Source organism: Rhipicephalus sanguineus, chromosome 8, assembly GCF_013339695.2.
Source record: "Rhipicephalus sanguineus isolate Rsan-2018 chromosome 8, BIME_Rsan_1.4, whole genome shotgun sequence".
Classification (NCBI taxonomy): Eukaryota; Metazoa; Arthropoda; class Arachnida; order Ixodida; family Ixodidae; genus Rhipicephalus; species Rhipicephalus sanguineus.
In genome coordinates, this window is record NC_051183.1 from 40,487,961 (window position 1) to 40,502,070 (window position 14,110).

The 14,110-nt window shown below is 50.4% G+C and overlaps 1 protein-coding gene across 4 annotated transcripts in view; it reads left to right on the plus strand.

The window, feature by feature from the left end:
* Positions 1 to 14,110, plus strand: part of LOC119401763 (G1/S-specific cyclin-D2) — a 321,278-nt gene that overhangs the window by 283,146 nt on the left and 24,022 nt on the right. For all 4 annotated transcript variants that reach the window (XM_037668731.2, XM_037668730.2, XM_037668732.2 and 1 more), the window contains one exon: positions 5,761 to 5,929. In XM_037668731.2, coding sequence (XP_037524659.1) covers positions 5,761 to 5,929 — 169 coding nt within the window. The remainder of the gene's footprint in view (positions 1 to 5,760; positions 5,930 to 14,110) is intronic.

Below are 14,110 nucleotides of genomic sequence, written 5' to 3' on the forward strand. Positions count from 1 at the left end.
GTGGGACGACCCGAGCACAAAGTAGGGGGCGCTCCGCATTCCTCACGTGTTTGTTCCGTTCCCTACTCTGCTGCGAAAGCTGAGACCCTCGTGCTCTAGCTTTCTCATAGAGGCACTGACGAGATCAAGGACTTGCCGAATGCACGTATGCCACGGCGGCTACTGAGACGTTGTCAGGTCCGCATTGGGGAATGTAGTAAGAAATAAAAACGGGAAAATGTGAAAGGTCGGTGAACGTAGTAAAAAAAAAAAGAGGCTGAAAAAGTGGGAAAAGGTTATTCAGGTGCAGCGAAAGGGAGGCGGGCTTTTTTTTTTCTTCAACAAGACTCGGAAGTTCCATGCAACTGCGGTCCACTTCCTGTGCGGTGTCTACCGCCTGACCCTAGAAGGAATTCGCTGGATGAACTGGGCTCCATTCTGCGCGGCTTGAATGGGGCCATTGAGAGAAGGTCTGGTTAGCTGGCACCACACTCGGGGCGACCTCTTTCCGTGTACGGTGGTCTCTTGAAGCACCAGCAGGCTCGCGTATACCCGATTGTGCCTCCAGGAATGTGGCAGGTGGCACGAGAGAACCCGGCCAAATTTTAAGGGGGATGTCGCGAGTGAATTTGAACGTCCCGGGGCCATGTGTTGGGCGTCTCACCCCTGCGTCTTACGCATGCGGGCCTCGGAGACCAAGTAGTATTAAGAAGACATTGTGGCGCTGTCGACGTCGCTTCACATACCGCCGCATAATGGTGCGTCCGCCCGCCTTTTTCGGTAGCCCGGAATGTCCGACGGGTGTTCTACGGAGGTATATTTCGCGTATGTCGATGTCATTTGCAGTACGGAAGTTCTTTGTGGGTACGGCCCCGGGTGGAACGTGTAGCGGCTCCTTAGCGAGGCTGGAATGCAGCGTGCATCTGGGTGTCATGCGAACCTCGCTGCTGCGTTCTTCTCTATTGCTCTCTTGGGTGATATGGAAAGATACGTAGTGCCCCTCACCCACAAGTCCACACACCATAAAGAATGTCGGCCACAGTTACAAGCTTCTAATGGAGCAGGAAAAATTGTTTCCGCTGCTTGTAGTCCTGTTCCCATTAACTGCCAGTGCGCCTCGTTTTCCGCGAGTACCGCGTTAAAGACAGGTAAAGACAGTGGTGATTCGTATCGCAAAAAGAGAAATAAAAAAGAACCATGGCTACGGGTGAAAAACAGCGCTAAAAAAGACGGGACAAGAAATGACACGAGACCACGGCGCTGACTAACATCAAATGTGCTTTATTCCTTCAGTCAGCATAAATATACTTCACCACTAACGTAATGAAAATACAGAAAAACTCAGCCTGCTCAGAGGCAGTAAGGCGATCAACGAGACATGAATTCTATCTCCTTCGGAAGGAGGGAAATCGAGGGGAGGCTTACACATGCCTCGCCGCTATTGTAGATGTGATAAGCTTCTGAAATGAGGCGCGCGCGCTCATCATGGTATTTTGACAAGAAAGTGGTATCGTTAAAAGATGGATGGCAACCGCAACTGTTACAGTGAAGAGATAACCATGACTATTGTCAGCGGTGGCTCAGGCACTCTGAAACCATACGCGAAACCGGACAAGGCTTCTTGTAAAATGTCACGCGGCACCGCACGGGAGACAGCACGATGCGTATATATTTATTGGACGCTCCCACGACAACGCAGAGGCACGTGCCAAGTGGGAGATAGCGATCGAGTGAACTTCACAGCGTCCGTTCTGACATTACATACGAACCAGTGCATCTAATTTGAGCGTATCGTGAATTTCGCGTGGAACTGATCCGAGGGCAATTGTAACACTAAATCCGTGCAGTATTAACGGCATTTAGTCCGCAACCAAACCCAGGCGAATGGCTGGAAAGAATCACCGCTCTCCGGTTCCACGGCTGATCCTTCTGTGCGCGAAGGACGGATCCCCAGCGCGCTCCGGATGATTAAAGTTTTTTCTTGCCTGGTTTCTCGCAGCTGATCGGTTAACATACTGAGAGTGTTGTCAATGCGCTGCGCGGATGTGATCTGTGACGTATTGCCAGAGGTGCAGTGTACAGTTCTCCCGCCGCTCATTCCCATGGCGGCGCCGCCGCTGAAAGGTTCCACGCGGCGTCAAAAAAAGAAAGGATCGGCTCGGTGTCGATCGCGAAACCACAGACGCCCTCGGGATGCATTCCAATCGACGCCTGTGGGAACGCGTGAGTGAGAGGCTGGGGAACTTCCGTCGTGTCCATCGGACACGGTCCGGTCGACGTAGAGGTATACGCGTAGAAGTTTGTGGGCTCCGGATAACCTCGTTGTCCGGGCGTGAGCTGCCCTTTCTGTTGTATCAAGAGGCTGCGGTCCATTCCCGGTGTTAAGGGCAGAAAAGAGGCCTTACCTCCATGGCGTCACACCACCCTGTTCGCATTTAGCCCTATGGGTGTATGCGGTGCCAGCTTGTAAATACATAGCGTTAAGCGTGTAGGTGTCAGTAGCTGTGGCATTCGTGTTGTTGTTGATCCTGGTACGCAGCTCTAAATGTGTATGCGTTTCAAACGCCTTTGTGCGTATGTACCTGTGTGCTGAGAATACCGATGAACACACAGCTCTTACACGTCCGAAGTCTACACAGGACCAGTACAAGAATAGACATAACCTAAAGATCCTAGACATAGCAGAACAAATGTCGACAGTCCTTCCAAGACGAAGACACATTGGTAATGGAAACAGGTAGTGGAGCTGTCGATCTCGGATATTAAAAAAAAAAAAAAAAAACTCTGTCCTACCGAAATCAAACCATGTTAGAACCTAAATTCCACTTCGTAACGCATAGCAGACTGAAGATTTCCGAAATACAGTCTCGGTTACGACGGTAATCGGGCTTACTTCGACGTCCCGGCTCATGCCCCTGCCCGCCACCGTAAGAACAGCGAACGGAAGTTACGAAAGAGTTAAAAAAAAGTAAGCTTCACGGGAATGGCATGGCAGCAATCCAGGCAAGTGAAGCCAGTGGAGAAGGGGTTGGGGTGCGAGGCTGCTGGTAATGTACGGCGCGGCGCAGTCCCCTCGAAGTCAGCGTCAGCCGGCCCAGGCAGGAAGAGATGCCTTACAGACATGGCATGGCGACGCACAAATGGTGACTCCACCCAATTTGGCCTTGTCCACCGTCTCGTGATTCTCTTGGCGGTGCGTCGGTGATATCGCCGCAGCGAAACGACGGGACATTACCACGGGCACCACGTTTCCTACTCTATAAGAGAAAAGAAGTATCTAGTGTCGAGAGTATGCTAATAATCGAATTGCGATTACGTGCTGCGAGTGCACATAAACCCGCGGTGGAATGCCCTTGGGTTACACATGAGCGGGTTTTGACTATTTAGTCGCTTGAACTCGTCGCGTGGTTGTCTTTTGTGCTCGGTTTCTGATTGGTGTTACGTACTGCACGCGAAACGAATGCTTCTATTTCCGCTTACTGCAGCTGGTAATACTTCTTCATTGTATGTGGCGTCGGGATATGCACTCTGCAAATAAAGGTGCTCGGTAACACCTTTAAAAGCGTATAACGTGGCTGTTAGTGCACTGTCAATGAGCGTGTATACACTCCGTTTTCGGAGCCATCAAGACAACGGAAATGGCGTTATATGTTGGTGAATCATTCCTTCCCGCAGGACGACTCGCAAGCACTGTCTGCATCCACACTTTTCTAGCGTGGAGTCGTTTCGGGGAGCACATATTTTCTGCTTTGAGACTTCGACTTTTGTATCTTTCATAGAAATTTGTGTCCTACAACAGTGTTTAAGATGCATTAAACAAAGCGCAAAGCATCTATGCCATTATTTTATCCTAAGGTCGACATTGTACACGCAGAACGCTGGATGAAATTCGGAGCAGCCATTTTCATTCCGCGTGTCTCGTAAGTTGGCATTCAAGCAATCTCTCGCTGGCGCGTTAGCTTACCTCTCAGTGTAATTTTCGAAGCGCTTCGCCGAGGCAGTGACACAAATAGCCAGGCAGCCACTATCAAGAAACAAATACGCGATTTCACCGCGCGAATGCGGTCGCCAAATTACCTGTCTTAGGCGTCCCGGCACCTTTGCCGGAGCCGTCAAAGCATTCGGCCGCGTCTTCCTTTAAATTACCCTCCAATCGATTCCTTTGAACTTGCGCTCTTCAGACCATCCTCTTGATGGACATGCGCTCAAAAGGCGTGGTGGGAACGTCATCTACTAGATCTCATCTCGGGCATAGTACGTGCAACGGTCTAATGGCATTCGCCTCTATCGTGCAACGGTCTAATGGCATTCGCATTCGTGCTTGCGTGCGTGAGCATGTCGCCAATGCAGACACTAGACACAATGGCTCCCCATTGCTGGTTGTCATTGTGTGATGCAGACTAGTAGAAGGCGAAAGACATTCCATTGTATATCTATCTATCTATCTATCTATCTATCTATCTATCTATCTATCTATCTATCTATCTATCTATCTATCTATCTATCTATCTATCTATCTATCTATCTATCTATCTATCTATCTATCTATCTATCTATCTATCTATCTATCTATTCGGTCTTATCTGTAAGTCCATCCGTCCGCGTCTTTACGGCGGTCTGTCCGTCGTTCTTTTTCCTCAACTAGTCTTTCTTCAACATAGCACCACTTTATTTAATTGTTACTTCTTTATGATGTTGCTCCCTTTGAACGCAGCTATCCTACTTTCGCCGGAACATTCCTTGCCCACGTTGGTTGCATTTCATGAAAAAAAGAAAGAATGAAACAAAAACATCGAAAAAAAGAGAGCAAGCCAGCGATAGATTACCTCGTCGAAACTTAATACCTTCACTCTGGGAACGTTCGCGTGCATCGCGCCAGTAGTTTCTTTTTTTATCTCTTTACATTCAGGAATCCATTCTGTCTCGCTTTGTTCTCCCACAGCGGCGTCTGTCTGGCCGTGCGTAACACCGGCCGGCGCGCGTTTTAGGTTCGACGCGACGGGCGCTTGCCTTTCTGCGAGATATTTCGAGCCACTGTACGCTGCCGGCTTCGGGGCTCGCACGCCCCCGCGACGTTCCCACGCTCCTACACGCCGCGTACACGCAGCGTGCAGGCGTGTGTCGTCGGCACCGTCATGCGCATCCTCGTCGTTCTGTCATCCGGCGTTGCTTTCTTTACGCGTAGCACGAGGATTAGCGTCCTGCTTAGACAGGCAGGCTTCTTCGTAAAGACCTTTGACGGTGGCGGCGGCGACGCCGATGCGTCGAGCAGGCTGGGATTTATGACTGGGGAGAGAGAAACAAAAAAGAATATGTCTTTGTACGAGGATGCAGCCACGTCTTTGCGACACCTCTGATGCAGCGCCGTCAATCGCGGGTGGCGAAGCCCTCAGTGTAAAGACGGAATTTATACGTCTCTATGTACATTTATGCGTAACGCGCCGCTATGTCTTCTTACAGACTACTTTTCGGTACAAGAAGTGCAGTAGCTACTTAATTCTACTTGTAATCACGAGCTTCGAATTCCAGGCACCTTCCCACGAAGACAGAACACTAGGAAAGCTCATGTATTTAAACGAGCCTTAGAGAAAGGTGTGCTGACATGTGTGGTGATCATTCTTAACCACAATCAACAAGTCTTTTTGAAAATATTGGGTGTTGTTAGGACTCCGCATGCTTTGTTTCACACGTACTCTTGTCGTTTTAACCGCATATGACCCGTCTTGTGTAAGCACCGGTCGTGACGTCATCTTTCTCAATATCTCCCATTGGTCTTCACAGGACTGGGAACTGGTGGTGGTCTCGACCCTCAAGTGGGACGTTTGCGGTGTGATCGCGTGCGACTTCCTCGACCACCTGATCCACAGGTTGGAGCTACCCAAGGAGGCAATGTGCAGCCGAGACCACATCCGCACTCACGCGCAGACCTTCATCAGCCTCTGCTACACGGGTGAGTGTGTCCTTTCTGTACCGGCATGTACTTCTCGCTGTTGAACGGCATTTGTGCGGTCTTTGCTGAAAGTTCGTGGGCCAACTAATGCCACGACGAAAGAATCGCGAAGGACGGATAATTTGTCTTTACTTTCACTTGACTTTACGACCATGTTCTTAATAATACCTTACGACGAAAGCCTACCCACGACTTCCTTACTGTTATTCGCTGAGTGCAGTATATACTATAGACAGAGAGCACACACATATTTCTGTACATTCTATCCTCACAAATGCAAGGCAGCTCTCACAAATACACAGTCATGACCAGACTTGGACTGTTTAACCATTACGTTCTTTGACAGGCACTTCATATGGTCGACTCTCGTGTCCTCCGTGCTCCAACCAACTCCGCGATCTTGTGGAAACCTTCAGCGCAAAACGAAAGATCCCGCAAAGCTCGTCCTTCGCTGAGCTTTTTGTCATGCCTAGGCTATCATGACACGGCTTCTCACTCCCAACGCCTGACCATCTTTCCATTCGTTCCTCTGCTCTGCTATTCTATGAAGAATAGGCTATACAGTTGCAGACACAGCGCCAAATGCATCACCTACAAGAAACGCCGCCGCCTATTTGTGACATATCAAAGCACCGTCACTCCGCGATGAAGAAAAGATAGAGAGACACTGACATTGGCCTATAGAGTGGTAGGCGCGATACCGTAGCGACAGAACGACACAAGCCTCCGCCGCCAGGGGCGCTGCTGCAGGCTGTTGCGGCAGCTCGGCGAAAACCGGCAGCAGAGGAGAGTTTCGAGGAGCGCATTCCGCTCCGATAAGAGGGGCATATATTACTCCACTTCTGCATTCACTCTACCACCACCGCTGTCCCCTCTATACACGCACAGAGATCGTGTGGTTGAGAAGTCGGGAGGGGGACCAAAAGGAAGGGAGACCCCTTTCGCCGAACGAGGGCGTTGCTTACTGCACCGCATCGCCGGGCGCGTGAGAGAGTCGTCGCCGCCACCAGCGACAGTACCCCCGCTTATCAATCCTGTCAGCTGATGCGAACGGTGCATGCATTACTCGTGGGGGCTAAGCGGCAACCGCTGCTGCATTGCAGACATTCGAAAAGCAAGAGCCCCATGAATGTAAAGGCAATAAACAGGACACCGGCTGGAAAAGAAGCGAATGGAAAAATGCGGCGAACGCGTGACATTGAACTTGAACGGCATGATTGGAATCCGTCTAGCGAGACAGCGTGTGAGTGTCTGTATACAGGAGGTCGCTAGGTTATGAGCGGAAACCAGTGTAACACACACCCCGTCGGTTGCAAGGTCGCCGTTTCGGAGCGTTTTTTCGCTCCTGTTTTTTTCGTTTATCTCCGTTTTATGGCTTGTTTTCTCTTGGTGCCTATAAAAGAGGTTCGGCGATTGAATTAACGAGGCAGCGTGTTTCGCCCAGTTTTGCGGGTTGCATTTTCATGGGGTGCATTCGCGCCAGCCCTCCCCTCCTCATTTCCCACGCTTTTCTCTTTCTTTTGATTTCACCTGATACTGCAACTTGACCTTTTATTCGTCCGCTATCTTTTTTTCGACCCGAGCCACTTATTTCCTCCGAGCACGGGAAACGCTCCTTGACTTTTTTTTCTTATCTGGAGTATAACAGATGCACTTATAGTCTACGCCCTTCTCGAGAGCGCAGCGAGAAATCTTTATGGACATTTCACTCAATAGTCTCAAAAGCTTTCAACAATGTATCACGTTCAGATTCCATATGCCGAGTCAGTCTTCAAAGGTATGAGGAAGTTGAATTCAGTGGAAGTAGGTTCGACCTCGTGGATGCATTCGATTCCAAAGCAATGATCTCCATAATTTGCAGTAGCATCCAACGCCCTAACCTCGGACACAGAAACTTCATTAGATTTTCTACGAGTTACGTTCAGTTACTACACAACTGGGGCAGTTGATTCTAGAACTAATGCCCTTCAATGTGCTACATTCGCACCGTGGTTATGCGAGCCACATTTTTCAACGTCATTTTCATTGTCATAGTCCAGAGGAACCTTAGACAGGCTTACGATAGGTACAGCACTATATGAATCAAACGCAAGAGCAGCGAAATTCATCCCACCCACACTTCCTCCATTGAAACAAACGAGGCGGAGATGGCACTAGGAATACCGGCGAGACGAGACACAGGAAGGGCTCTCCCTCACATTCAGGCCTGCAGCAACGACGACAGCGTCAATCACTGCCGGGCTCGCATGCACGGATTCGCAGCATAAGGGTCACTGTGCCGCAGTCCAAAGACCGACGGTGTCACAGACCGTCTCTCCCGTCTCCGGGGGTGTCGGTCTTTAGTAAGGGGGTAGGTTGGCCTGAACGCTGCTCCATTGATTCATCCGCTGCCCAGCTACAACCCTTCCCACCCACCCCAGCCCCTTGCAAACGAGGCGTAGGGCAGATCTGCCAAGATGCCAGGATCATCTCGATGGCAGCTCTCGGCTGGCGCGCTCGGCGCCTCGGGAGGTCGTCACTCCAAGGTCAGTGGCGCGGCCCCCGAGAAGTGATGCCGCCGCCGCCGCTGGTGGTGTCGTTGCCGGGGTGGACAGATGCGAGCAGCATGTGCGGCCACAGGCCTGCGCGAGTCAGTGGCCATGAGTGCGCGCCTAGATTTGGAGTCTCGCCCCCTCCCCCCCTCTCCTGCCAACTCCCCCGCACAGCAGCTGGCCGATCTCGGTGCTTGAACGCTTAGTCGACGGCGTACGTGATGACTCGAAGTGAAGCGATGCTTTACACACACTTGTTTTTCTTTTTATATCTCCGAGAAGGAAGTACAGCGCCGAGTCATCAACCACCGACTCGTAATCTGTACTCTACGACGTGATAGTTGCCCTCATTAACGAGCGATGACTGTTAACTTGACAAATCTCAAAATGATGTCGCACTAAAGGCGAGGAAATCCTGCTTGCAAGGAATATTCAATTCTTGAGCTGAATCTGAACGTCTGTGAACGTCGAATAAATGTTCCGTTATGGAAGTTCACTTACAACAAATGACCATTAATTTTCACATCCATGCTGCGGTGGGGAAAGTCGCTATAGTTGAAACTTCGTTTCCAGCTGCCCCGTGGAGCCCACCGACCCGAACCTTGTACTTTCGCTTAGCGACGTGATAAGCAAGAGTTTGACGTCCCACTTCCAATCTTTCCGGTTCAATTTTAATGCAGTTAAACAGGCCACCTGTAGCAAACGGGTAAGCACGCAGCCTTGAGTTAAGGAAGACAGGCATTCCAACCTCCCCGTAATCTCAAACACATGTAGAAGCCGGGGCCCAGGAGTTCCCACCTCTCTCGCATGGCAGGTCACGCGGTTAAAGAAGATGCCGTGACCATCGCTGCGAAACGACACCGGAGCGCGCACGTCAACAGCTCTTTCGACAATGGAAGGAAGCTCGCCGGATTCTCTCCCGGACTACCCCATCGGCTTAGCTTACGGGGGTTGGCGTCGGCATTGGTGGCGACGGGATAAATGATGCGGAGATGAGCCTTCCCTTCACGTCCGGCCCCGCAAATGCAGCGGATCACCATCACTGCGGCATCTTGGCCGTCGAGCACGCTCCAGACAAGCGTGCTGTCCTCTTTTTCTTCTTGATGAGCCCGTATTACCAAGAATCTGCTTCAACCCCCTCCCCCCCCCCCCCCTCTACCAGTCCTCCTTAGCCAGCGCAACACACCGGACGCCCTTCGCCACCCCAGAGGGTTGCCGCAGACATGCACACTCCGTGGTATATAGAGCAACTCGTCATCATCTTTCAAAACCTCTCTACAGCAACAGTTCCATGCAGTACCGTTGAAAGCCGCGCCCATCTCGTAGGCACGTGTTATATAAGGCAAGGGTGCTGCTCCAACAGGACGTTATCGAATGCCTCAGCATAAGCTTCTTTGCCACCTAGTGTTCATTTGTTCAATCGACTGCCTTTGCCGTTAACTTAATGGCTGACTTATCACTGGCATAATTCTCACTGCGCAGACGGAAAGGTAGAGTTCACAAACGCCTTAAGCATAGTACTTAAGCATCACAAAAATAATAGAACCAGTATGCATAGATTTTGATAGACTGTCACCAGACTGCTTTCTTCACTTCTCAAAGGCTTGCTCTATTGCAACATCGTGGCGATACGATTTCCATAAGTTACTATCGTCAGTACTCAAGTTTACCTCTACCTCATCGCGGCCCTCACAGCTGGGAACAGATTGTTGTCAGAGTCTTCGCGTTCATTTGTCATCGAAACGTTTCATGTAACAGAAGCAGGAGTTAATAAAACATGTATTGTTCGAAGAACAAGAAAATTTCCTAGACTTTGCATGCACTGTCTAAACGAGAATGTTTTGCGGGAATCCACGGCAGTACGTGGCTGATTGCGTGCGGATTGCTATCCCCTTCTTTCCTCTTCTTTCCTTGCCCGACGAGTTCGCGAGCGTAGCGACGGCGTTGAACATAACTGCGAAGCAGCGTGCCGACGGCTCAAGGCTCGCGCGCAGTCCGCAGCGCCGGCCCGTTCGCTTCCTGTCTTCGAGGAAATTCTTGCCTCCGCCCCTTTTCGCGGCTGCTGCTGCAGCAGCAACTAGCTGTAAAGCCTAGCAGGCTAGCTGGCTCCCTCGCTGGCTCGCCCGATGACTCCGCTGCCCTCGCCCTTAGCCAAGCCAAGCAGCAAGCGATTCGGGTGGCTCCAGAAACGATGGCGAAGGGCCCATAATGCGGCGGCGGCGAACGCGGATGTGCTGGCGGTAAGGCGCGCACGCGCGCTTTCCGCCAAGACCCTCATCTCATGTACGTTATCAGCCTCCACCCCCTGCCGCCGCACGGACTGACGACCATACCGTACGCCTCCTTCCATTCATGATCCACAACTACCGTCACCATTCACAAAGAGCATTTTTCGGCTTCTGACCGTGCCGCTGCTGAGAGACAAACGTTAAAGCCGCAGTGGGTTTTCCGTTTGTATAACGTACACTCACGCACACACACTACATTCGAACCGCACGCATGCGTAGTCGCCGTGAGAGACCGGTCGTAAAGACCGCGCATCATTCAGAGGAGCCACGTCATTGTGGCCTTCTCTCTTGTTACACTTGGGCGGAGAATAGCTTCTCTGCTTTATATCAAGCATACTTGATTGTCAGACCACGATACGCGGGGTTTGTGGGAGTGGGAAAACATGGGTATGGGTAGTGTCATCACTGTGCGATGACCTGCTTTACGGCGTGGTATAGTCCGCGTACCCTGACGCCCGTGGGAACGCATTTGTGATCGGTGCGGCCTTTGTTCTATGGCTACACCGTCTCAATGTTTTTACGGTGTCGACTGAAGGGGAAGGAAGGGTGCGGGGTAGGTGGCGATGACGGAACAGGCACCTCGTCCGGGGGCGACCGCAGGCCTTTTATAGAGGCGTCCTTCGGATCATCGCTCTGGCGGGCTTTATAGTAGCGGTGTAAACGATGTGTAGTAAGATTGATTAATCGCGTTACCTAGTGACCTCAGGCTGCAATATGTCGGTTAACGTATAAGCTACTATAGTGTTGCACAGTTTGCGACTAAGATGCTACCAAATTTCCGTTCTGTCTCGAAAGAAATCGCGAATGATATGCCACGTTCAAAAAGACGCTGCATGTCATTCAGTGTGGGCAACTCGCCACTCGTGTCTGTCAAATATATAACAAAAGTGGCCCCAGAAACGCCACGACCAGAGACGTTTCTAAAGCCCATTCCTCGCAGCCAAGAGAAACACTGACGTTTAGAGAAATGATGCAGCAAGAAGGTACTCCCGCAGTACTGCAGGTGTATACCATTGTTGCCATAGTAAGCGTAAGAAAATTGCGCAAGCCGCCACGTTTATTAGAGCTCCGGTGCCAGCGACGCCGCGGGCGCCACTCTGTGGAGCGAGCCACCGATGTCTACAGGTGTTCACGCCCAAGACTTCCGCTGTCGTGTCTTCTCTCCTGAATGGCCCTTGTCTTTGTCCCTTAACGCCGGCGAGTCACAAGCGCCCGGCCCTCCAAGATCCGGGTCGGGTTCCGGTGTGCCGGACCTTAGAAGGACGCGCACTCCTGGTGGCCTCTCCATTCTCCGGGGCACAGCCCAGTGTCTTTGTCATTGTCCCGCGATGGCACCGTTCTAATAATCTCCTTCATTTCCTCGAAAACTGCCGTTTGCTGTAAAATAAACAACCTAAGGTCAGCTTCTGTACGTAGCATACGCTGAACCGTTAAAGCAAAGGTCTCCACTTTCTGGCTACCACCCACGCTATCTTTTCATCTTGTTCTTGGCCCAAATTTTGGCGGAACTCTCGGGGAGAGAAAGTGTGGCGTTGAAGAGTGCGTTGGCGGGTGCAATTTTCCATTGTTCGAAGCGATGTGTCTACTTCTATAGAGGGTCGGGCCCCCAGAGTTCGTACCTCTGTATACAGGGCGTGCTAGAAGAAAAGCCTCGCCATCAGACGTGTACCCGGCCCCACAACGTTAGACTTAGAGCTATGTCCCTTCGAGATGAGCTCATACGTTTCTTTCATTGCATACAGCGAGACGTGTAATCGCTTCTTTCCTCACCTCTTTTACACTCGGGAAATAAAGAGACTCGTGACACGTGTAGCACCGTGAGTCACTGTCCAAAGACTCTTACAGCCCCTTAAACACATTTAGTTACCTTAGAATTTACGCAGCTTTGGTTACTATTTTTCGTATTCCTTCCTTCCTTCCTTCCTTGGTTACTATTTATTCTTCTTCTTCTTCCACAGCTTTGGTGTGGTACAGCTTTCTTTCTCGCTAAAGTGCACTACAACATGGCTGTTCCACTTTGGGTGCATCAACTGTACTGGTGCGTAGCATTTCATGTTAGTTCTGACGCTCCTTCCGGCATAATCAAGTCAAGCAAGGTAATGAGGTTACCTCGTTTGCATCGCTGAAACCGTGTGAAACAGTAAGAATCACTTGTATATCGTTTAAAGGCAAACCGGAGGGATCTTGTTCTCGGCTTGCATGCTTTATTCTCTCAGATGAATAAGGTAAGAGCGAATGAGCGTTCATGTTTCACTCGACTGGGAACACGTTCGCACGCATGTGGCGCGTTCGGCCACGTGTTTCTTTTAACTTTCAAGCTGTAATACGCTTTTAGGCTTTCGCATCTCAAAGTATGAAAAAGAACTGTTACTCGTATGAGCAGCGTGCGCGAGCTCGGGCGTCGTAGGCATAAAAAAAGAGATAGAACTGAACTGCGATTGTTAGAAGGCAAGAACAAAAAAAAAGACCCACGCGTGATCTTCAAAACTGCTTGGCAGCAGATCCGCCTCGCAATCGCGTCCTTCTTCCCATCCTGTCCCACTTTTTTTTTGTGTGTTTATCTTGCTTCTTTCGCTTCGAGTGACGAGGGGTGTTTATATATTTTTCCAGCCGCATCCTGTGCAACCCGACTCCGTCAATGAAGGACTTGTGGAGCAAGGCACTTGTTACACAGCTAGCCTGTGCTCCGCAGGGAAGTCGTGTGTGTAACGCACCTACGCTTCCGACACGCGATACGGCGCACGCGGGAAAAAAAAAAAAAAAAGAGTGCTATAGAACTCAATGGAGAAATGATTGCACGGCACCTCCTCTTCTACCGTCGAGGCAAGGGATACGCCCGTGTTACATTGTGAGCCGTACTGGCAGTAAGTTAGCTTAACTTGACGTAACACTTCCCGCAAGGAAGTCTAGGAAGTGGGCGAAGTGTGCCACGTCGTCCTCAGTGGGCGCAAGCTGTCACAGAGCTTGAAAATACGCTATAGGGAGCGTGTTCACGATAACCTGTTATGCTAAAAACTTTCGTGAGGTAATTTTTAGCTGACCACAATGCGGGACGCATAATTAGCGAAGGTGACTGACCAATGAAAAGATGCACTTACGAAAAAGTTTTGTGAATTCGGCTCCATTTTCCTACGAGCATATATATTCGCTTCAGCGCAACTGACTGTCTTCTAAACCGTGCGAAACGCTCTAAATTTGAGTAATTCTTAATGGGAGGCGGTTGGTTAGTCATTATATTTAAAACTGGTATTCCCGACGGCTGTTCTACTAATAAAAATCTTTTGACGGGGCTCCCAATGCGTTTTTTTATACCCTAGCTGTCAGATGTGTTGTTAAACTCAGTCTTTTTTATGTCAGCAAAC